This window comes from Coptis chinensis, chromosome 2 (assembly GCF_015680905.1).
Source record: "Coptis chinensis isolate HL-2020 chromosome 2, ASM1568090v1, whole genome shotgun sequence".
Classification (NCBI taxonomy): domain Eukaryota; kingdom Viridiplantae; phylum Streptophyta; class Magnoliopsida; order Ranunculales; family Ranunculaceae; genus Coptis; species Coptis chinensis.
The window spans coordinates 63,649,938-63,676,137 of NC_141457.1; the positions used below are offsets into that span (position 1 = coordinate 63,649,938).

General features: G+C 44.5%; 1 protein-coding gene and 1 pseudogene across 2 annotated transcripts in view; one reads left to right on the top strand and one right to left on the bottom strand.

The window, feature by feature from the left end:
• Positions 1-20,247, top strand: part of LOC147517104 (beta-galactosidase 3-like) — a 37,344-nt pseudogene extending 17,097 nt beyond the window's left edge. Inside the window, exons 7-8 of the transcript XR_015213061.1 lie at positions 19,265-19,603; positions 19,882-20,247. The product of XR_015213061.1 is annotated as a beta-galactosidase 3-like (transcript). The remainder of the gene's footprint in view (positions 1-19,264; positions 19,604-19,881) is intronic.
• A 5,080-nt stretch (positions 20,248-25,327) lies between these two features.
• Positions 25,328-25,687, bottom strand: LOC147517105 (uncharacterized). Its single transcript, XM_086593476.1, has one exon. It carries the CDS (start codon positions 25,685-25,687, stop codon positions 25,328-25,330), a length of 360 nt encoding a protein of 119 aa, XP_086449602.1.
• Positions 25,688-26,200: the final 513 nt, after the last annotated feature.

The window sequence follows — 26,200 nt, forward strand, 5'->3', positions numbered from 1 at the left end:
TACACATGTTGTGTGAAAACATGTCATGGCAAGAGTATCTAATTTGTTTACTCAACAATAGATATCTGTATGTCCACTCATACCATGCAAGTGTTGTCATCCCTAATGACAATTCTAAGGATACTTTGCTCCCACTTGGCAACAACCGTTTGTAGGTTTAGACAGAATCTTCTCTATGAAGCCTGTTTCTTCTTATCCAATTATAAGAAGGGGCATGACTCGGCACTAGTATAGGTCCACCCTTCCCATAAGGTTTAGTGATTTGTCAAGCTAAACTCCCACTGTTTAAAATGGAAGTGACTGTTCATGTGAGTGAACCAGTCAACTCTACTGACATACATATGAGATGATAAACAGTATAATGAGAATGCAATTGATCTGGAAAGAATGCACGTTTATTCATTAAACCATCAAAATGTTCTTAGCATAATCACATCCTCTTTAACCCAAACATTTTTACATGTGCAAGGAAGAGTTCCTTTGGAATATGTTTGGTCAGTGGATCCGCAACTATCTGATCAGTGGATATATGTTGTAGAACCACTTTCTTCTTCAATATCATTTGTCGTACGTAGTGGTATTTTAACTCTATATGCTTGGTTCTTCCATGATACTTTGGATCTTTAGCATATGTAAGAGCAGCCATGCTGTTAGTCCAGATGTGAACTGGTTCAGCAGCTTTTGAGAACACTGACAAGTGTTTGATGAATCGTCTAAGCCACACAGCCTTCTGTGTGGCAGAGCAGCATGCAATATACTCAGCTTCCATAGTTAAAAGTGCTATGTAAGTTTGCTTCTTGATGCTCTAGGATATAGCACCTCCATTCATTATGTAGGTATATCCTGAAGTTGACTTTCTCTCATCAAGGTCTCTAGCCCAGTAGGCATCGGAGTACCCAATCAGCTTAAGATCTTTCCCTTGGTAGACAAGTGAGTAGTCCACGGTGCCTTTAAGATACCTTATTATCTTATTGACAGCCTTCCAATGTGCGACCCCAAGATTTGTTTGGAACCTTGATACTAACCCAACTGCATAGCAGATGTCTGGCCTTGTACACAACATTGCATACATAAGGCTTCCGACTGCGCTTGAGTATGGTACATTTTTCATAGCCTGAGTTTCAGTAGGATTCTTGGGAGACATTTTAGAACTCAAAGACTCTCCTAGACTTACTGGGAGATCCACTTGCTTGCAATCAGTCATGTTGAATCTTTCCAAAATCTTCTTGATATATGTCTCCTGAGACAAAGATAACAAGCGTTTGGGCCGATCCCGAGTTATTTTAACTCCTAAGACATAACTAGCTTCACCCATGTCCTTCATTTCAAAGTTTAATGACAACCACTCCTTAGTGGAATTTATCAATGCCTTATTTGTTACCTGCTAACAAAATGTCATCCACATATAGAGATAGAATCACAAAACCATTTTAAGATGTCTTGACATATACACAATGGTCCTCATTTACCATTTCAAATTTGTCTTGAAGCATAGCTTCATGGAATCTCAGATTCCACTGTCTAGAGGCCTACTTTAAACCACATATGGATCTATTTAGTTTACACACTTTGTGTTCCTGACCCTTGATTGAAAAACCAGTGGGTTGATCCATATAGATTTCCTCTTGCAATTCTCCATTGAGAAAAGTAGTTTTGACATCCATCTGGTAAAGCTCTAAATCTAAGTGGGCAACCATTGACAAGAGGAGACGTATGGAGGCAAATCTCACTACTGGTGAGAAGGTGTCCTCATAGTCTATTCCTTCTTTTTGGGTGTAATCTTTTGCAACAAGCCTGGCTTTGAATTTGTCTATGTTCTCTTCAGCATTTTTCTTGATCTTGAGAATCCACCTGTTCCCAATAGATCTCCTGTTTGGAGGTAGATCAACTAAGTCCCATACTTTGTTTTTCTTTATCGACTCCAATTCTTCCTTCATAGCTTCCATCCACTTACTTGTATTGGCCCCAGAAATAGCCTCCTTGAACGTTTTAGGTTCATCAGATATTTCTGTAAGTGCATTGGTCATATTTATCTCCCCTTCAATCTCAAACCGACGTTTGGGGATATGGCCTCTAATACTCTTACTAGGTTGGGATTGATCAATCAGTTGACCAATGCCATTGTCACTGGAATCAGGGTTGATGAAAGTTTCATCTTCGCCTTGTTCATCCGCAGTTATAAGGTTGTCAACTTCGTAAAGTTGTATATCCTTATCAACCTCACCCCTCATTGGGTATTGATCCTCTAAGAATCTGATGTTACGTGCTTCTATTTCTGTGACATGCCCTTGAGTATCCTCCGCTAGGAAGACATACCCCTTAGAAGTCTCACTGTATCTTATAAAGACACTTCTTTTCAGGAGCACTCAACTTCCCAAATTCTCGATTTTGAGAAGTGACAAAGGCTGCACACCCCCATGGTTTAAGGTAGTTCAAAACGGGTTGTCCCAGTCCATAGTTCATAGGGTGTTTTGTCAATGGATTTTGAAGGAACTAGGTTAAGTATGTGCGCAGCCATTAACAATGCATCACCCCAAAATGAGATGGGCAAGTTAGCCTGAGCCATCATAAATCTAACCATTTCTAGCAGGGTTCTATTCCTTCTCTCAGAGACACCATTCTGCTGAGGGGTATAAGGAATAGTTAGCTGTCTAGCTATACCCTTATTTTCACAGAGTTCCTTAAACTCATCAGAAAGATACTCACGTCCGCGGTCAGTTCTTAAGGCCTTTATTGTCCTATCAAGTTGATTCTCAACAGGGTTCTTGTACTTTTTAAAACAGTCCAAGGCGTCTAATTTGTGAGACATCAAGTACACGGTCCCATAACGTGTATAATCATCTGTGAAGGTAATGAAATACAAAGCCCCATGCCTTGCTGTTACATTCATTGGTCCACAGATGTCAGAGTGAATAAGTTGTAAAGGATAAGTTGCCCTTTAGGCTTTCCCAAAAGGTTTCTTGGTGGCTTTTCCAGCAAGACAACTTTCACAGGTTTCCATTTTAACAGAGGTTAAGTTACCTAACAACCCTCCCCTTGCTAAGCGGTCTATCCTACTGTGTCCAATATGTCCTAGTCTAGCATGCCACAATTGGCAACCAACCATTTTAGACATAAAAACTTTAGTTTGTGCTAAGTGTAATGTCATAAAAGAATTTATTAAATAAGCATGACCTATCAAACTGTTATTTAAAGATATCTCAAGCGAGTTCTGGGAAAAATTAAACACATAGGATTCTTGAAGTAATTTCAAAACTGATAAAAGATTTCTCCTAATTGAGGGTACAAAGAGTACTTCTTCAATAAGGATGGATCTCCCACTCACAAAATCCAACCTACAAGTGCCTGTGCCCAAAACATCAGCTACACTTTGGTTTCCCATGTGGACTCTCCGAGTTCCTTGTGGAAGTTTCCGGAAATCTTCAAACAGGGACCTATCCCGGCTTATGTGGTCCGTCATTAAACTCTTGAATCTACAATCCAATATTGTGATGAATCAGACAGCATGATAGTACTTATCACATTGACAGTATTTAAAGTAAAACTTACCTCAGGAGAAGGACATGCCCTAGCATAGTGTCCCATCTGATGACAACGGAAGCATTCAACACTAGTCATGTCTATCGACTTCCTAGGTTTCTTTTGTTGTGGGTCAGGCTTGGCCTTTTCCTTGCCTTTCCCTTTTCCACTTTTCTTGTTCCAAGGAGCCTTCCTCTTTTGGAGGTTACAACATTTGCTTCAGTTTGAACAACAGGCTTTTCATTGAGAAGCCTTTGTTCCTCAAGCTCACATTTCCTCTGCACCTGTGCAAAGTTTGTGATACTGTCGTCATGCGTTAAAATAAGACAAAATTGTTCCCAAGTTTTAGGTAAAGACCTAATGACAGCTTGAATTTGCTATTCATTTGACAGGACCTGTCCTGCTTGGGCTAACTCAGCAACCATGTTCCTCATCACTGTGCAATGTTGTGTCATAGAGGTATGGGGCAGCTTGATAAATTTGTCAAAGCTCATTTGTAGCCTCCTCAACTGTGTAGTAGTCGTATCCCCAAGGTCCGCCTTTACTGCTTCCCATAGCTCTTTAGCCGATCCAAGGCCATCATATCGTATCATGAAGTCATTCCTCATGGTGCCAAGTATGGCAATTCGGGCAACATTGTCTCTGCTTGTATACTCATTGTACTTCCTAAGTGCAGCAGTATAAGCAGCTTGTGTTATTCCTTCGGCGGTAGGTTCTGCTACTGTCTCAGTTATTACGTCAATGACCTTCCTATCTGCCAGAATTAACCTAACTTTCCTAGACCAAAGTTCGTAATTCTTATCGTTTAACAAGTCCTTTTCAGGTAGCATCGTAAACGGGGATTTTCCATATGGTGCCATTCTATCAAGTTTGAATTCCAAAAATAAGATACTACGAATATGAATCATCTCTTAAAATAAATCTAAGTAATCCACATTTTCACATATGAGATGATCATGATAATCTACTAGCATGATTCTAGCCATTAAATAAAATCAATGCATTTGACTATCAATAGCATAGAATATGCAAAAAATCTACTACTTAAATTTCCATTTAATAAAATTGTTTCTACACAAAGGAGTTTTCTATCTTTCAAGAACAATGTGGAACTAAAAAGAGCCAGTCAACCATGAACATAGAAACGTCCTGGGTGCCCAGGGGAGTCATCTTCATCCTCACAGTCACTATCAGCTATTTGAAAATTACGAGCCACTTTCTCTGTTTCCCTGTGAGGTGGGAAAATAAACCCTGATGACACATCATATGGATTTGGTTCCTCAGCATCGTCCCATAATCGATGTAAGAGAGATTTAAGTGGTCGAGCCTCATTCCTATCCTGAATAGGACTGGGGCTCTTTGGTGTATATTCTGGTGATGGTGGCTCTGTCTTTATCTTATCAGATTTCAAGACAGTACGCTGCAAAACTCTCCTATATTGCTTTGCAGTCATGTGTTTCTTGGAAGCTCGTCTCCCAATATCTGGTTCAATTTTCCTACAAGTCTTAGGTCTATGCGACTTAGGCATTGTGCCTTAGTTTTCATATGACCGTTGATAGAAAACATACAATTTTATTTACATGCAATAGTAAAAATCCAGATTTAAATAATTACTGCATGGTAAAAATAAACATCCTAATGTCAATTTTTAATCGTGGAAGAATAAAAAAATTTCCACTAAAATAGCCAAATTATTTCCCATAAATAATTTATTTTGCAAAAAAAAATTAAGCAATTTCTAATTAATTTTAAACAACCTAATTATTTAACAATTAATTAAAAGATTTTGAAAAAAAAAACAGTTTTCCAAAAAAAATGTAGATCACAAGATCAAAACTACAAACAAAAGCATGCAAAGATGCCAATGTAGGGTTTTTACTGATATCTCATGCATGATTCCTACGATATGTATAATTACACTATATCACATGTATAAAATAGCGCAGCGGAAACAGAAGATCGTACCTTGGTCACAGCTTTCAATTTGAAGTTCCAAGCTTTGATCTACAGGAGAAGATGATGTTCTTGGCACACTCAAGATCATCTTCTTCTCAACTTAGCTGGAGTCAAGTTCCAACCACGAACGGGAAGCAACCTTTGTTCACGAACCAAGAACCGACAATGGCTAGGGAGGTTACCACCTATGGAATCTCCACAAATTACTAGCTTCTTCTTTAGAAAATGTTGGAGGCCACCATTAAAGGAGAGAGAGCTTTTCTTTGTTGGGATGATCAATATGTGAGGGGTGGGGGTCTATTTATAGAGCTCTCCCACCTCTTCAATATTGGATAAGATAGAGTCCTATACTCATCTAATATCAGATAGGATAGAGTACTACATTCATCCTAATACCTGGTGGTTATCCTTATCTTGGTGGTTTATCCTTATCCTGGTGGGCGTTTATCCAGCCTTATTTCCAACACTAGTACTAGCCAGCTTTTTCTGCATAGCACCTGTAGGGGAGTGATATTCTCTATCCAGCAGGTGCACAACATGGTGGAAATGACACATCGACCTGTGGATCCAGGTCACACCCATGAGCTAATAGAACGATACTAACAATGTCGCGCAGATCACGCTGAACTACGCTAGAAAGTGACTTCGGATACCCTTCCGGAAGCAATCATGACTAAAGGTGTACTTGCACATATCTTGGCGTCGCCACCATCGGTCACGACGCAAAGCTACTTATCTGGACTAACACTCCACATCATTACAGCCGACCTATGAGGGCCGTTCTCACATGTTACCCTGATCTCCACCCCTCGTTTGGGATATCCTTTACACGTGGTGGGCAAGGATACACTCTCAAGATCTATAAATACCTCTCCAATGAACTACGCCATACCTGATTCTACTTTCCCCACAAGAACCCAGAGTAAGATACGTAGGCAGTTCGCTTTCAAGACGAACTCGGTCCATCCAAAAACCTATTCCAGTCTCCCACCGACTGTTTGTAAGTGAAAGCTAAATCACACCTTTACATTGGCGCCGTCTGTGGTCTCGATTACTTGAGAAACCAAACCACTTCCAAACAAATCAGTAACTAAAACTCTCAAGCCCACGAAGCATGGCAAGCTTCGAAGCTCAACTCCACATGCTAGCAGGACAATTAGGCATAGTAAACGAGCAAATAGCTCAGCTCAGGCAGGAAAATGTCACACTACGAGCACAAGTAGATACACAGAACCCACTAGGTGCCACCGCTGAGGACGACGTCATCAACGTCAGCCAACAGATCAACGAGCTGAGCCAAAGGCTCGACAAAAATGCGGTAAAGAAAGACTCCACCCTGATAGTGCAAAAGATGCTGAAAACCTACCGCGCATCTCCATTTGCTGCTGAGCTACTCCGCAAGATTTCTCCTCCAGATTTCGTCCAACCACGGTTCCCAATGTACGATGGCCGTACATGCCCAGGCCAGCATATAGCTCGGTATGTTCAAAGTCTAGCACTCTACAGTGCACCAGAGTTCGATCACCTTCATTGCAGACTATTTCCCGCTAGTCTAAAAGATGGCCCACTCGACTGGTTTTTCTCTCTCGAGGCCGACTCGATAAAGAACTTCGAACAGCTCACCGACTTTGTCATAAGCCAATACCTATCATAACAGACGTAAGAAGGGCGATCTCAATTCACTCTTTCAACTTACACTCGGCAAGGAGGAAACCTTCCGCTCCTTCTTAAGTCGGTTCAAAACCGAACTGTTAGACATGGAGAGTGGCCTCAAAGAGTCATTCGCTCGCGGTGGTGGCTTTCCTGGCAAACTTGCGCGCACCCATGAACATCATACCGTGACCGGTCGCCTCCGAAGAACAGCCAGAAACGTTGGCCGAGCTATACGCTTGGGTCGATAGGTACATCAAGTTACAAGAAGGTTTGAAAAATCAGAATTGAGATGAAGAAGAAGTAGAAGAAGGAGAAGTTTACGAGGTATCATCATCCTCTAAAAAACGACCCCAACAACAAGGGCAGCCCTCCAAACTCAAAGCGAGCAATGACCGAGAATTCGCCGTACTCACTAGATCTCCTAGTTACATACTAGAGAAGATCAAACGAGCTGCCTACTACCGACCTGAGATCAGACAACCGCGGTCATCGACCCCGACCCCTCTTTCGCGCTTTCCACCGAGCTAGGTACCATGAGACCGATGTGTGCTGGGGGCTCAAGCATTACTTGCAGGATCTCATAGAAGCCGGACACATCAAGCAATACACCAACATACCCGACGGCGACCTGCGCCACAAGCTCATGGCCCGCAGAGTACAAAGCAAATCCCCCCCTCGACGTAGCGATCAGAGGTCCCAAGGTCGCCCTCACAGCAGAGGACGTCCTAGAGACCGCTCTCGTCAAGATAGTCGCCAACCATCAACAGGTCGGGAATACGACAGAACCATTCACATGATCACACTTCAGGATGATTCTGTTTCCACATCTCGAGAAAAGAGAAGGCGTGTTGGCGCCCTTCATGAAGTTTACAACTTTTCTTCGCAGGGCACCCGCCCCGCTGATTCGGGGCGCAGTCGGGGAGATATCACCTTCTCGAGGCCGACCTCAACAAGGTTTGCCTCCGCTCGCGACAACGACGACGACTCGTGGTCCACGTCAAAATCAGTGACTGGACCCTCAAGCGAGTTTTGATAGATCCTGGCAGCTCCTGCGATATTTTGTTCTACCATACGATCCAAGAGATGAACCTGCCAAAATCGATTTTCATAGACCCGATCGCACCCCTCTTTGGATTCAATGGCTCCAGGGCCGACCCAATGGGAGACATCATACTCCCAGTCTCAGTGGGCTCCCGAGAAGACAAGGTCAGCTTCAACACGTGTTTTAGCGTCCTCGATACCAAGTCGTCCTACAATGCTATTTTAGGACGACGATGGATCCATCAAATGCAGGCAATGCCTTCCACATTGCATAAGGTGATCCGTTTTCCTGGCCCCAGAGGAATGATGGAGCTTCGGAGCAACCAGCTCGAGGCCTATCAGTGTAACCAGATCATCGCAGCGAACAAGACCACCGAATCTCCCATCAGCATCAGAAACGAGCCTACCAGCTATACAGTGGCAAAAAACTTAGTGGCCGAGGTCAGAACCACCGCACCAAAGCAGAACGTTGGGGGCTCCAACAAGAACTTCCTCTCACCAGCCCAGATCTTGACCTCTACTAAGGCAGCAGTTATCCCAGCATCACAAATCCTTGAGGTCGCCCCAGTAGAGATCGCCTCGCCAAATTTCATATACACGGCCCGATCTTTTTGCAAAAAACCATCCCAGCTTTTGTTGTCACGGCCACAGAAGTCACTTCTGACTATGTTGTCGTAACCACAGAAGACGCTCCAGCTCCTACAGCTACTACAGCTACTCACCAGACCAGCACAACATCTACAAAGTGCGATCCTCCAGAGAGCACTCAAACGGCACAAGGCCCAGCATCGACCGAAGAAAGGCAGCAAGTGAATCTGGGAACAGAAGACGACCCTAAACTCGTCTATGTCGGGGCTAACCTCGACCCCACACTTAAAGCCCATCTTGTAAACTTTTTGTCCATGAATAAAGATGTGTTTCGGCAGTGGTATATCGATGTACCTAGTATAGATCCTAAGCGTTGCATGCCATAGGTTAAACGTCAACCACGGTGCCAAACCCGGTTCGACAACGCCTAGAAGATTGTCATTACGTTTTCAAAAGCGGAACGACGAGGTCGACAAACTCAAAACAAGTCGGTTTCATCGGAAGGTCGACATTATCAAATTGGGTAGCAAACATCGTGGTAGTTCCGAAGAAGAATGGTACAGTCTGCCTGTGCGTCGACTTCACCAACGTCAACCAAGAAACACCTAAAGACAGCTTCCCACTACCTAGAATCGACCGACTAGTCGATCAGACTTGTGGGCACGAGCTGTTATTATTCATGGATGCATACAGTGGGTACAACCAAATACCACTTTCGGCCGGAAGATCGAGGAAGACCTTATTCATCACTGAGCAAGGAGTTTATTGCTACAACGTTCTCTCGTTCGGACTCAAGAACGCCGGAGCGACTTATCAACGACTGGTAACTGACATGTTCCAAGACATGTTAGGCGACACCATGGAGGTCTACATAGACGACATGGTCGTCGCCAAAAGCAAAAAGCGGTGACCACCTCACTCACCCGAGCAAGCGCTCTGCGCAGATTACTTAACCGAATGAAGCTATACCACGAAATGCCTCTTTGGAGCGTCCTCCGGAAAATTCTTAGGGTATCAGGTCTCACAAATGAGGTATCGAAGCAAATCGAGACCAAATTCGGGCGTTCTTAGACATGCCCGACCGTCAAACAAAGAAACAGATACAAAAACTGTCAGGCATGGTCGCTACACTCAACCGATTCGTATCAAGAGCGTCAGACAAGTGCCGACCGTTCCTACAGATCCTAAGAAAAGGCGAGCAGTTCTCATGGAACGATCAATGTCACCAAGCATTCTCCACTCTCAAGGAATACCTCACAACGCCTCCCGTCTTAGCCAAACCAACAGATGGAGAAACACTGGGGCTCTATCTGGCAGTATCAGACTTCGCCATCAGTTCGGTTCTCTTCAAAGAGGAAAACAATTCAGAAAAGCCGATCTACTTCACAAGTAAGACGCTCACTCCAGCCGAGAAGAATTATTCTCACGTTGAACGAGCAGTGCTTACTTTATTTTACTCGGCAAGAAAATTCAGACCTTACTTCCAAGCTCATCCAATCAAAGTACTTAGCAACCTTCCATTGAAGCGGATCCTTCAAAAAGAGAATAAGACTACTAGGATGGCGATATGGGCCGAAGAGCTGGGTGAGCACCACATGGACTTCGTCCCCCGCACGTCGCAGAAGGGCCAGGTCGTCGCAGATTTCCTAGCAGATTTTCCAGTTGATGACCCCAATTAGGAGTCAGAAGCAGAGGTCGCACCCGCAAAAGCAAACATAAAAACAGTTTGGTCCCTCTATGTCGATGGTTCTAGTAACCCAGGCGGCAGCGGTATCGGAATCGTTTTAGTATCCCCCGAGGGAGCTATGATTGAAAAGGCAGTTCGCATAGACTTCGCAACCTCCAATAACGAAGCGGAGTACGAGGCATTGATAATGGGGTTACGTGCGGCAATCCAACTCGGTGTAAAGGAGCTCCAAATCTTTAGTGACTTCATAACCCCGTTGTTAAGCCGGATCAAAAAAGAGTACACTACCAATGAAGGTAACCTTTCCAAATACCTTCAAGTTGTTAATGATTTACTTCCTTCTTCTTTCAGCCAGCTTCTGATTATACCCATTTTTTTGCGTGACGAGAACCGTCACGCAGATAGCTTAGCGTACCTAGCCACTCAGACACCGAACTGTGCCCCTAGACAACTGACCATTGAAGTGGTCGACCGACCAACTTACCAAGCGGACCATATCTTAGCAATCAGTGACCTATGCCCACTCTCTGGAGATCAGATGAGTCAAACATGGATGCAGCCTATCATACAATACATCCAGCACGGTAAACTCCCAGATGAGCGTGCCAGGGCCAGGAAGATTCCGCACCAGGCACGTAGCTATTGTTTGGTTAATGACCGGTTGTTTCGCAAATCTGCTGGGGGACCTCATTTGAGATGCATCAGTCCAGAGCAAGGTCGGTTAATTTTCGCTGAGATTCATGAAGGAGAGTGTGGAAACCATGTTGGAGGTCGCTCATTGGCCCATAAAGCGATCTCCCAAGGATACTTCTGGCCCCGTATGCAGATCGATGCCAAAACGTATGTCCTCAAGTATGTCAAATGTCAAACATTTGGGCACAACATCATTCAGCCAGCCCGCGAACTGATCAACATCGCGAGCCCTTGGCCATTCCACATGTGGGGCATGGACATTATGGGACCATTCATCCCTCAGAAGAGCACCGGCTTCCGCTTTGTCTTGGCTGCCCGCAGTTACTTCACTAAGTGGGTTGAAGCGATTCGTTGGGCACCGCCAAAAGAGTCACATGTCGAATTTTATTTGGACTCATATCATCACCGATTTGGCTTACCACACACGCTAGTGATGGACAACGGTTCCCAAAGGGCAAAACGATCGAGAGAGTTCCTAGCCAAGTGGAAGATCGTTCATGCATTCTCCACTCCCCAGTACGCTCAAAGCAATGGACAGGCGGAGGCCAGCAATAAAGCCATTTTAGAAAACTTGAAGAAAAAGATCGAAAAGAACAAGATCCAATGGCCAAACCAGCTCGAGAACATACTATGGGATCACCGTACCACAGCTCGTTCCAGCATAGGCGAATCACCATTCTCCTTATGTTATGGCACAGAAGCTGTCATCCCCACCGAGCTGACAATCATGACAACTCGATCTGAACTTGTTGAAACAGGTCATAATGACTCAGTACTAGCTCGAAAGGTTGATCTGCTGGAAGAGCGACGCGACCTAGCAGCTATCAGAGTAGCATCATACCAACAGATCCTAAAGCGGTCTTACAACAAACGAGTACATCCTCGATCTTTTCAACCTGGAGATCTAGTCTTGAAAAAAACTCAAGATGATTCTAAACTAGCACCAACGTGGGAAGGCCCCTACATAGTGGAACGCGCCGTTGGCAATGGAGCGTACTGGATTAAAACCCAAGAGGGGAAGTCATTGCCACGGCCTTGGAACACGTACTTGTTAAAGAAGTTTTACCATTAGTTTCATAATGTTTTGTAATTTAGGTTTCCATTTGCTACAAATTCAAGTGTAAGATACTCAAGATTGTTATTATAATCTACGGTATTTACTCGCATCTCCAAGCCACGCCACTCGCACCGCGAGCACCATCAGTGCATACGCTCTCAAGCGAGCAGAACGCTCTCAGGAGCTTACAGGCTCATTGCCTCTCCGAGTCTCGCTAGTTGAGGACCTATACTCCTAGGATTAACTCAGCGAGAATGCTCTCAGGAGCAGCACGCCCTCAGGGGCTACATACGCTCTCAAGCGAGCAGAACGCTCTCAGGAGCTTACAGGCTCATTGCCTCTCCGAGTCTCGCTAGTTGAGGACCTATACTCCTAGGATCAACTCAGCGAGAACGCTCTCAGGAGCAGCACGCCCTCAAGCGAGCAGAACACTCTCAGGAGATTACAGGCTCATTGCCTCTCCGAGTCTCGCTAGTTGAGGACCTATACTCCTAGGATCAACTCAACGAAACGCTCAGGGGCGGCCGCGCCCTCAAGGGGCTACATACGCTCTCAAGCGGCGAGCGGCTCTCGGGGGCTTACGGGGCTCATTGCCTCTCCGAAGTCTCGCTAGTTGAGGACTTATACTCCTAGGATCAACTTCGGCGAGAATGCTCTCGAGGCAAAGACGCCCTCGGGGCTACTACATCCTTCTCTCAAGCGAACGAGCGCTCGGGGGCTTACAGGCTCATTGTCTCTCCGAGTCTCGCTAGTTGAGGACCTATACTCCTAGGATCAACTTAGCGAGAACACTCTCAGGAGCAGCACGCCCTCAGGGGCTACATACGCTCTCAAGCGGCGGCGAATGCTCGGGGAGATTACAGGGGCTCATTGCCTCTCCGAGTCTCGCTAGTTGAGGACCTATACTCCTAGGATCCACTCAGCGAGAACGCTCTCGGGGCAAGACACCCTCGGGGGCTACATACGCCTCTCAAAGCGAGCAAAACGCCTCGGGAGAGCTTACAGGCTCATTGCCTCTCCGAGTCTCGCTAGTTGAGGACCTATACTCCTAGGATCAACTCAGCGAGAACGCTCTCAGGAGCAGCACGCCCTCAGGGGCTACATACGCTCTCAAGCGAGCATAACGCTCTCAGGAGCTTACAGGCTCATTGCCTCTCCGAGCCTCGCTAGTTGAGGACCTATACTCCTAGGATCCACTCAGCGAGAACGCTCTCAGGAGCAGCACGCCCTCAGGGGCTACACACGCTCTCAAGCGAGCAGAACGCTCTCAGGAGCTTACAGGCTCATAGCCTCTCCGAGTCTCGCTAGTTGAGGACCTATACTCCTAGGATCAACTCCGCGAGAACGCTCTCAGGAGCAGCACGCCCTCAGGGGCTACACACGCTCTCAAGCGAACAGAACGCTCTCAGGAGCTTACAGGCTCCTAGTCTCTCCGAGTCTCGCTAGTTGAGGACCTATACTCCTAGGATCAGCTCCGCGAGAACGCTCCCAATGAGCAACATGCCCTCAGAAGTTTGTAGGGTCATGAACCCCCTAAGTCTAAACTAATCGGACACTTACATCTCCCAGATCGCTCTTCCGAAGCAATACTACACAAACATAACGCTTTACGAGAGCACATCTCAGAAACAAGCCCAATAAACAGAGTAATAGCTACAAGCAGTCAAGCAAAAGATAACATTAAGCATACATTTACCATGAAGCTACACGACCAGTTTCAGATAATCAGTTCTAACCCACCGATCTGCTGGGTTTACCCAGAAAATCCAGATCGGACCGGTGAACAAAAGGAGAACAATTAACGAACTGCCACTTTCGTGGACACCAGTTCTCTGTATCAACAAAGGCGAACTGCTCAGGCAAGCCTGAAAACACAGCTTTAATGTTTAACCCTCGTAGGGGCAAGGAACAGACATAATCACGACAAGATGAACCAAGTTTTTTACCAAGCCAAAGAAGAGAAATCACCATCAAGGAGCCGCGACCACATGCTTGTCCTGAGGAGCAATGCTGGTCGAAAGAACGTGCCTCGCAACCCGCAAAACAACGCGCATACCCATCCCTTGAGCCCCGTCTGCCTTTTTTAGCTGACAATACTTCTCGTCCAGCTTGGCATACTCGCTACAGGTCGTGGTATATGCACTTTGAGCTTTGCGAGCAACCCCCTGACATCGCTTAGCGTACTCAGTGACTTCCGCTACTTCCATTTGCAGCTCAGCCATTGCAGCGACCAGTTTAGCGTTCTCATCGAGAATAAAGACGGTGATTTCGCGTCATCGCCTCCAACTTCCTCTTTGTCAGCCCCCAGGCAGCTCATAGCATCCCAGCTTCGACTTCGGGGAGTTGGCGTCGATATCGGCATGTTGCCTGGCGTTCTTGACTTATCATACCCAGCCAGAAACTACAAGGACAAAATCATAATCAGAATCACTTAAGAAACAAAGCGGCAAAGCTGATAGATAAACACTCACCAAACAACTAGCCATATCCATGGTCCCCAATAGCGTCTCCATATCTTCATCCTCAACTTCAGCTTTCTCCCCATCTAACACGATCCCCTTCAGCAGACTAGTCGCTATGGGTGCCGAGTGGAAGCTGCAATCAGAACGTTTTACAGCACGCTTCTTCCCCGTTCTCCCCACATAGTAGAATTCGCTCCCCACGTCCCCGACACGAGAGAGCGAACTCTCACTAGCGACGTGACGACCTTGCCCCAGGTCGTCACTTCCATCAGCAGCCCGATGGCAGCCTTCCGCTCGCTGCGGTGACCTAAACACAATGCCGCCAGTCGAGCGACCTGATCCCTTGGATCGCTTGCTCTTCTTGCCCCCAGAAGCTACAACTTTCCTTTTGCCACGGTCCCCATGCACATGAGGATGGAACTCCATCTCCTCCATGAGCAGAGGGTAACTCTCCCTTACACTCCCTTCTCTCCTGACGTACAAAAAGCACCGAGCCATAAGCGAAGCTGAACACAGAAAACAAAAGAAAGCTGGTTAGAGCGGCCAGTAACCTTTACATTCATGATCTAAAAAGAAGAAAAGAGAAACGTACCTGAGCAGACGACAAAGGAACGCGAAACAAAAGCAAGAGGGAAGAGAACCAGCCACAGCAGGAAGAACAAGAAGAGCAAATGCCGTTGCTCTCCCAAGACCAGTCATATTTATACCCACGAAACGTCTCTTCCCAAGGCACACCATTATGGCATCGAGACACCAAACGCTAGTCAACCTGGCAGCCATCATTTCATATCTCCCGACCGCCCACATTCCGACATCGCCCGCGACGCACTATAGCTTCGGGCCGCCTCGAATCTGAACGCATACGGCGTCCTCATAGAGACGAGTGACCTGCACCGTTTAGATCGCGACAGCATGCATATGCTGACAAATGCAAACATTCTTATCATACACAAGACTAAGTGTAGAAAGCAAAGGCAACAAGATTCACATTCATAAAAGAAGCGACGGCGACGGCGGGGGGCCTTGATTCCGCAGACTAACCATGCTTGCGAGAATACTCGAGAAAATCCAAAGACGCTTAGTCACTAGTTATCATAGTCAATGGAAAAGCGTAAACACGAGCGCCCAGTCAACCCAGAAACCAACTCTATTGTTTTACGGCGAGGCCCATTACAAACACAAACAACAAAACTTCCTAGACAATATCATCAAGATCCTCTCCAAGAGCGACATTCAACACAGAGGAAGAGTTCGGATCACCAGAAGACGCCACAACTGCCTCAACAGTAGCCACGTTAAGCTCGCCAGACCCCTGAAGCTACTCACTCACCACACCAGTAAGGGGAGAAGGCACGATCGCGAGAAACGGTGCCGACTTCTTCAGCGATTCGCCGAGTTCTCCGGTTCGGCATTTCCGCTCCTCTTGCAGGTCGTCCAGCTTTTTCTCCAGTTCCTCCACCTCAGTACGGATGGTGAGATAGGCCTCTTTCGCCTGCAGGGTGGAAGTCTTGCATCGTTCAGCATAGGTGTTCGCCACAACTAGCTGGCCCCTCAACGCCTCCACCTCATGCTTCAGCCCGATCGACTCATTCATTGCAGAGGTCCTCTCCAGAGTCAGGGTAGTGAGTTGGGGCCTCGGCCAAGATCCAGGTTACGCTTTCTCGGCTGTTGCCGCATTTCGGATTCGACGGCTTCGTCCCTCAGCGACTCAACCTCCGCCTTCTCCAGGTCAGCGATCTGCGCGGCCGTCTTCAAATTTCGTACCCGGCGATCAATCAACAACTAACATAACATAACATAATATATTATTATCAAACAACAGCATGTAACGCGATAACACAGTCAAGTAGAGCGCGAAGGTGACTTACCAAACACGTCGCCTTATCTATCCCCCTCAGATTCGACTCCAGCTCCTTGTCATCTAAGTCCTTCCTATCACCGTCGGGGTCATCCCTCCAAAGAACAAAGCGGCTATGGAGTGCGGACTTGTAGCTGCAGTCCGACCTCCTCACATAGCGCTTCTTCCCAGTCACCTCATCTATGTACATCAGGTTGCGCTCCAGCTCGTCTTTTCCAGTACTGGAGTGCCCTTTACCAGTCTCTCTCGAACCAACCTTTCCCTTCATCTTGCCAGATGGATCTCCAACAACCTTGGGTTGAGCGACCTCTGGGCCGTCCTCACCTAGGACGCTGAAGTCGGGCATCGGTCTTGCCCTCGAGTTGCGAACCGCCCTTCCCCCAGTTCGCACTTCACCACCCAGGGCGCTCTCAGCCACCCTCACAACCTTTGCCGATCAAGACTCCGGGACTTCGAAGAGAACGTCCTCCACATCGAACGGAGCGTCCTCTCGGCCCCTCCCCGCTCCAGACCCAGAGGCCCCAGTACTTCCAGCGGGTCGCTTCACCCCGGCACGACCTCGATGCCTGTCTTCCCTCGTAACCAGGTCACTCCTATGCCTCTCCATTACAGGTTTCTTTGACGTCTTCCCGCTCACTTTCTTCCGAGCTCTGGCCTTTTGCACTTGCCTCTTCTCCCTAATTGCGAGTCCCCCGCGCTCTTTAAAGAAATGAGCAACTTCCGGTAGCTTTGCTTGTGTTTCTCAGCTCGCGCCAGCCTAGCAAACTTCTCGATCACCTATCGGCTCGACCCCCTTTTCAAGTGAATATTTGCATAGGCAACAAGACAACAGTTTTAGTATAAGTTCAACCAAAGCAAATTTGATATCATCAGATAACGCACTGGTACCCACCAGTGAAGTCGCATATTTTACTATCCACACTAAACCCGTTAGCACAGTAGCTTCCTACAAGGAGCAGCGGTCGTTTGTCCCACGACTAGTTACTCTTACCATCTAGAACGCTCGACAGCGTAGCTCGAGTTTGCAAGCTAAAGTTCAGCGACCTAGATCGCTTTACGAGGTAGTGCTCGATAACATCAGCGACCTCGATTCGGTACTCACCGCTGGCGTTCAATAGGTCAAAAACCTTGAACAATCGCCACGTGTTACCCACAAACTGAACAGGCGCTTTGCCACAGCGGTTCAGGAACTCACAAACCAGCTTGGAGAACGATATAGTCATGGACGCCCTCAGCTGCCCCTCACAGATGATCACCCCATGATTTGGTAGGGTGTACCTATTGCTATAAACCAGAGCGTTCTGGTCAGGCTCATGGATCTCCAGACCGCTTATGGTTATCCCATATTTCTCTCTCAGATATGGGAACGCCAAAAAGCATGTCCGTCCCGACTCTAAGCGGCGGTCGCCGAGAGCGACCCTCCGCAGCGACACGAAGTGCTAGCTTCAGGCATTCTGACGCAGCAGATCGAGCCGCATCTTCCTCACTACTAGCCCTCTCAACCGCCTCATCTTCATCATCACCCTCAACCACCCCACACACAGACTCATCTTTCTCATCATCTTCGTCATCCCAACCAAGAGAAACTTCACGGACCTCATTAGATCGAGTGTCATCGGAGTCAGACATTTTTCTTCTAACCCTAATAGGTCTAGCTACTAAACTACTAACGGGGTATCCTAACAACTCTAGAACGAGGGCTAAGCCGCGAAACAAGAAGCGAGGTTCAATAATGGCAGAGAACTAACCTGAAGGATGATGCGGTAATGAAGTAGTGTCTACCAGACGAAGCAGCCAAATAAAGTTTCAAAAGAGCTAGTGAAATTTTTGAACAACCGCCCCTCCAGTTTCCAAGGCATCATGATTACACCCCAACCCTAGGCGCCCGACTTCCAACCAACCGCCCTGTCTTTTTTCACATCCCGAAAAACGGGCGCACGCTTTTCTCTGCGCAGAATCGCCAGATCCCGCCACGTGATGAACACGCGTCAAACGTTTGCACCCACCCGCTCACATGGTTAACACGAGCTGCTCCTCAAAGATCGTTGGAAATTTCCACCTCTAGCATGCTCCACGCGCGCGACCGATCTCTCTCAGCAGGTCGTTTTCACAACCTACTGAGAGGGGGCTGTGTAGGGGAGTGATATTCTCTATCCAGCACACGCACAACATGGTGGAAATGACACATTGACCTGTGGATCCAGGTCGCACCCATGAGCTAATAGAATGATACTAACAGGTCGCAGTATCACGCGAACTACGCTAGGAAAGTGACTCAGATACCCCTTCCAGAAGCAATCATGACTAAAGGTGTATTTGCACATATCTTGGCCGTCAGCCACTGGTCACGGCCGCAAGCTACTTATCTGGTGACACTCCACATCATTACAACTGTGACCTATGAGGACAGTTCTCACATGTTACCTTGATCTCCACCCCTCGTTTGGGATATCCTTTACACGTGGTGGGCAAGGATACACTCTCAAGATCTATAAATACCTCTCCAATGAACTACGCCAGACCTGATTCTACTCTCCCCACAAGAACCCAGAGTAAGATACGTAGGCAGTTTGCTCTCAAGACGAACTCGGTCTATCCAAAAACCTATTCCAGTCTCCCACCGACTGTTTGTAAGGGAAAGCTAAATCACACCTTTACATCACCAACTCATCAGCCTTATAATGAAGCAGATAGTAGTATCTATCAGAAGGTTCTTACTTCAACCTTTTTTGACAATGTCAGTTTTTCAGGTACCATGTGCCTCAATCTTGGTTGAACCCTACCCAAAACCTGCTCGTTGTTTTCGAAGAAGTTGGAGGAGATGCATCATGAATTACTTTGGCAAGACAGTCAGTGTCCGCTGTTTGTGCTGATGTATCTGAGTTTCACCCCAGCATAACGAATTTGCAAATCAAAAGCCAAGGAAAGTCACAAGAGCTCCGGATACCAAAGGTTGAACTGCGGTGTGCACCCGGGCAGTCAATCTCAGCCATCAAATTTGCAAGCTTTGGAACTCCTTCAGGAACTTGTGGGAATTACCAGAAAGGAACTTGTCACTCTTCTACGTCATATGCTATATCCTAGAGGAGGTAAATACAAGCTGTTTTTTATGTTCAACAACTTGCTAGAATTTGGTGCTTTCAGTATGTATAGAGGTTTACCTGTGAGTTTGCATACTTTTCTACTTGTAGAAATCTGTCCCACTTGTAATTTCATGCGTAGATGTGGAATTTACGTGGGTTTTACTCTCTTCTAATAACCAATACTAGCCAATGTAATAGTTTATCGCAATGGCTAATTAGTTACTCTCATTTTTATGATTTTTTTTTTTTTTTTTTGAGAGTTGTGTTGGACTACAAAATTGCAGTGTAAGCATATCGCCTGGCAACTTCAAAGGTAACCCATGCCCGAATGTTTTGAAAAGAGTTGTAGTGGAAGCTCTCTGTGGTCCCAAATCCGCAACTACATAAACGAATTAACTGTGGAAATGTCGTGAAAGAAGAGATTGAAGTATTTGATCATATAAATTCTCATTTAATTCGTTACTGTCAGCTGCATTACCAAGGGAAAAACCAGATCGAAGAAAGCAAATAAACATAACCCACACAGCAAACTGCATTTACCGTCGGATTGCTACATGCCATTCTCCTAGCTATCTGTGTAAGAAGTGAGGAGGTTGATTTACGTTGCTTGAAGCAGTAGGAAATTATTCTCGAGTTTGTTGATTTCGAATTTGGTACAAACAAAATTAGAGTTTTTTGTCGGGCTTTCTTGTTCTTCATTTTCTGACTCATAATTCAATTGAAGCAAATACAATGCATTTGGAGATGTACTACTAATAGGATAAGACTGTTTAAAGTAAAATTTTATAAAAAAAAAATATGGTTTAGGTTTCTTATACTCAGTATACACCCCAAAAGAACTAACATTTTGTTTAATATTGCAAACAAACTCACATTTTTGTTTGGTGTTTGTACCTGTTCATTGTAGTAATCCAAAGTATAATAGTCTTCTAAGTTCTCCCATTCGTCAAAATTTGATTTTGAATTTTTTTCTTCATCTTCATTCAGTTTGTATTTATCCTCATTACTTTGATATGGTTGATTCAAATAAAAAATGGGTGTTTGCATGTTTATTGGTGAGATAAAAGAAGAAGTTATTGGAGAAGAAGAAAAAGAAGAAAACTGCGGTCTTTTTCTTCTACAAGTGAATCACGTAAAGTAATATGTAGGTTTTAGTATGGGTCCCATGAGTTATATTCAATAAATGAATTGTTTTAGTAAATAAATATCTTGGGTACGCCTAATAAAAAGAAGGGGTTTTTAGACCTGCCCCCCCATTTCAAAGATGAATTAGACTTGCCCCCCCAAACTCAGACTCCATCTAAGTCAATGCAGTTTGACCGTCATCGCCTTGTGAAATGTCCTAACTACCCTTTTGGAGTCCGAGTTTGGGGGCAAGTCTAATTTCCCTGAATTTGGGGGCAAGTCTAAAAAACCCTAATTTTTTTTTACTTGATGTCTGTCTTTTGCTAATGAGTTCAGAGTTCAGAGTGAAACATAAGGAGAGTAACACTTATAATATACTTAATTATCAATCTGGGAGACTAATTGTTAGTATCATCTAAAAAGAGCCAATGATTGGTAACACAACAGTTTACTTGAAGGGATCCCTTACTTGAAAGAATGAATTTATAATTTTGATAAAATGTCATCAAGGAACTATGTTTTGAAAAGACTCCTTACAGCCAACGACATCCTTACTCCTTGCTGCATAATCTAGTTGCAAAAATTCCAGTTATGTTAGAACCACAAAAAGATGAAAAAAAAAAAATAGAGGTGCATTTATCAATTGTTTTAAGATTGGAGGCCAATTGTCACACCCCGAATTTCGACAGAATTCGGAAAAACATTATTTGTTCCCGACTCTTCGATCTCCGAGGTGTGACGCACTCTCAACTCCCAAAAACCCATAAACAGTTTAAATATGCGGATAATAAAAACCAATAAAAATTTTAACTTAAACAAAAGTCTTCTTCATTACAAAAATTTACAAATGAAAATACAAATACCTTTGTCTCGACTGAAACTCTATATCACCTCAAAGGAAAACAAAACATATCTTGAAATGCGACGCTAACGCAAACCATGAGCAACAACCAATCTTCTTCAACACTAAACCTGTAAAGACTTATCAACTGTGTTCATTTAATGAACACACCCGATAAGCAAACATGCAAATCGGGTCAGCATTATAAAAATGCTGGTGTGAGTAGCTCTAAAACACAACATATACTTATACATATATTTACACAATCTATAAGGCAGTTAGTTCCTCCACCGAGGCGCCTTAACTTTGAACGACTAATACAACATCCTTAAGTATAATAAGTAAGGCAGGTAGTTCCTCCACTGAGGCGCCTTAACTTCCCACTAACCACACAACAGACTATACGTATAATAAATAAGGCATGTAGTTCCTCCATCGAGGCGCCTTAGGTTCTAACTAAACAAATAACCAATATATTACCATAATTAGATTATTAAGGCTTTCTTTGTGTGTCCCTAAAATCACGTCGTATCTATGTCTTACCTAGTTTCCCTGGCTACCACAATCGCTACCCAACGCCGAACATGTACATCCGCATGCCTCCCCTTACATAATGTACCACTCCGTGCGTAACTACCCTGAGCGGGATGCCGCACACCAGGTAAATCCTCACACAGAAGCCATTATGTAAGTAATGCCACTATTCGGCATAAAATATTGCGCATCTCGTTCTATTTTGCGAACGGAAAAATCAAGCCACTATTCGGCTACGCCAGGAGGGCCATTCAGCTTTACTGAAACGCTAGGAGGGTCAATCACATTACTTACGCCCGAAGGCCATTCAGATTAACTGAAACGCCAGAAGGGCCAATCACATTACTTATGCCCGAAGGCCATTCAGATTAACTCATGAAACGCCAGAAGGGCCAATCACATGAGTTGTGGTAGCTAGGTTCTAGGATTTTCGTTACGTAGTTTATTCAAGTGTCATACATCTATGACTCATAATCATTCCACTATATCACGTGCAGGTTAATTACCTTATTGCACTAAGCCACAATATTTAGAAATATCTCAATTATTTCACATAACCACTTTCATTCTTTCACGTGCCAATATATTATTGCACTAAGCCACAATCCCGTGGGCAAATATTCACCAATACTACACTACCTCACAGTAGCATCTCACATATATAATAATGGAGCGTTTATATAAATTACTCCAAGATATTGCATTAATACATATATCCCAACATATTATATCATGTCACAATTGCTTCAACGTATCGCATACATTTTTATTATAGCGTATTAGGAATATAATGTCTCCTAACATCTCAATATCGTCACGTGTCAAAAATACACAACATAAATGTCAAATCTTTCTTAGATAATGACAACCAAGTTTATACAATCTTCCACAAAGATTTATTACTACATTGTCCATATAGCATACAACATAAAACGTAGCACAATTAAACGAATTCCACGATCCATCAAAAGCCCAATATATATATATTTTTACACACTACTCACGTCAAATCTAAATTAGATAATGACTAACCAAGTTATACAATTTTCGATAACATTTTATTACTACATTTGTCCATATAATCAAATGTGTGAAAAACTGGAAAAGTCAACATTCCACAGTCAACGGTCAAAGTCAAAGTCAACACATCATGGTCAAGGTCAAAGTCAACATGTCATGGTCAAAGTCAACATACCATGGTCAAAGGTCAAAGTCAACCATCAATGGTCAAAGTCAACCGTCAGTGGTCAAAGTCAACACGTCATTGTCAAAGTCAAACTGTCGTTCCATGTTCGACAGGTTCAAGGTCATAGCCATGGTTCATGGCTAAGGTCAATGTGCATGGCTCATGGGCTCATGACCAAGGTAATGGTTCGGACCCAACTGGCCAAGCCCAAACCTTAGAACCCGAAAGTCTAAAAGTTGAAAAACCCAAATAGATCTATTTTAAGTTCTATGGACTGGCCCCAAGCAATATTAGAACTGGCCCAAAAACTTTAGACTGAATTGGCCCAACCACAACTGAGTTCGGCCCGAAAAATTGAACTGAAACCGGCCCAATCAAAACCAAAACTGGTCCACAACTTAATTTGAACTCGCCCAACACTTTAATTGGGTCGGCCCAAAGAAACAAAGAGAACTGACCCAACATAACTAATGTGGTCCGGCCCATAACAACTTAAACTAAAATCGGGCCCAACCACAACAAAAATTAGAACTGGCCCAACCAACTTAACCTTGCTAAGGCCAAGGCCCAAGGCCCAAGCCCCAACAGTTCATCTTCTTCACCCATTGCTCTTCCACCAGCCACCCAAAACCGACCACCACAAAACCTTCACACACCACCCCAAACAAACACATCGAAAATGGTGTGGGTGAAAAACCCCACAACTTTAATTAACGCCCCAACTCGATTTATTGACTCCATCTCCTACCTCCAAACTAGATCTAGAAAGTTTACTGCCGCCATTAATGGCTTCCACCACCATTCAACAGCCCCCATCCACATTCCAACATACCAACATACATCAACCACCCACCAAAACAAACAAAAACAGTTCAAATGATTTTAAAAATGCATAAGAACCCAAGTCCCAGTAATGGCAGTAACGCCATTAGCTTCTCCCTCCAAGCTTCACTGCCCCCACTCGACCGCCCTCACACCTACTACACTACTCCATCATCCCCAATAACAACTAAGCTTAAATCAAACTGAGTTCAACCCACATAAGGCAGACGACGCCATAAAACTGTTTCCACCTTCGACAGCCTCCAAAAAAATCAAACCCGACCTCACCCAATCATCCAATCAACAATCCACCTTCAATACAATATACCCAACACTACATAACCATAGGAGTTTAAAACCCACACAAAACAAAGAGTTAAAACTATGTTGGGCCGATTTCTCGTGAGGTCGACGCCATTGGCGCTTGTTCAAAGTTTGAACAGAGCTCCACGCCAACAAAGACAAAGATTATCAAGATTACGGTTTAATTACAAATCCGAAATTTAACAAAATTTAATAAAACAAATGGGACCGAAGTCCAATACAACAGGATAATGAATGAAAAGATAAAAAAAACCCGAAAGATATCGCCATATATGTAAACTACAAATCCGTGAAATAGCAAAATAGCTACTCACTGTATGAAACAACTCCCTACTTAATTCCTCCGAGTCCGAAAGCCGCCGCGACTCCACCGCTGAAGCAAACGAGCTTCAAGCTCTACCTCCATTTTTAATATTTTATTATTCTCTTAACCCTATTTTCCAGAACAATGTGTTTATATACTTGGGTCCGAAACCCAAGCCCAACACAGACTCGGGCCCAAAACCAGGCCCACGTATCCCGAATCCAATCCGACGAATTTTGAAAATAATTAATTTAATTAATTAATAAATAGATAAAAACGTATTTTAAAAATACGGGCGTTACACCAATGGCATCGTGACTTTGGGTCTGTTTTTTGGTCTTTAACTGGCGCAATCAGAGTAACATGAAAGATAGTGTCACTTGACACGGCGCGGCTAACATATTTTCAGATGGGTAAAACCATCGCTTGTTTGCCCTCTAAGTGACCCTGTTAAAATCTTAATCCAAAAAACTCTAGACTGAAGTATGACATTTGGCTACTTACTCTAGTAACGTTGTTGAAAAGCTTGGAGTAGAGCAACCTAAGCGGAGGCTTCTCACTTCCTGGTTTTGCTTGTATTAGTGTGTAAATGTCTTATTTAAGGTAGGATGAGCTCCTGCGAAGCTCCTTTTGTGCGTCACGCCATTGCTCTGATTCGATTAAATCTTTCACTTCTAAGAGTTCTCGTGCATGGTCTTCGATTGTACCCTCTGCTTCTTCAGGTGTCTGATCTGGAACCGTCATTCTAAAGTCGAATGCAGATGCCACATCCATGTTGAACCTGGTTTCTCTTGCTAGCAAAATTGTGTTCACAACTGCTATTGTTGCTATTCTTCTAGTGATGATATTGGAATGGGTAAGGTTCTTGGGAATATACTTCAATATTTTTGAGGGGTTGAGAAAGCAAGAGAAAGTTGGATGGCACGGTTGCGAGGCTATTGCTGTTAGTGCCATCTTTTCCTAGGTGTGTTTCAAGTAAGGGATCCCTTCAAGTAAACTGTTGTGTTACCAATTACTGGCACTTTTTAGATGATACTAACAATTAGTCTCCCAGATTGATAATTAAGTATATTATAAGTGTTACTCTCCTTATGTTTCACTCTGTTACTCTCCTTATGTTTCACTCTGAACTCTAAACTCATTAGCAAAAGACAGACATCAAGTAAAAAAAAATTAGGGTTTTTTAGACCTGCCCCCCCCATTTCAAAGATGAATTAGACTTGCCCCCCCCAAACTCAGACTCCATCAAAGGGTAGTTAGGACATTTCACAAGGAGATGACGGTCAAACTGCATTGACTTAGACGGAGTCTGAGTTTGGGGGGGCAAGTCTAATTCATCTTTGAAATGGGGGTTTTCTAAAACCCCTAAAAAGAATGGTAATTTAGAAAGCTAAAATGTGATTTTGGACACACCCATAAAAACACACCCGTATTCCATAACTAACTTAAGTTTTTGTCATACCCCAA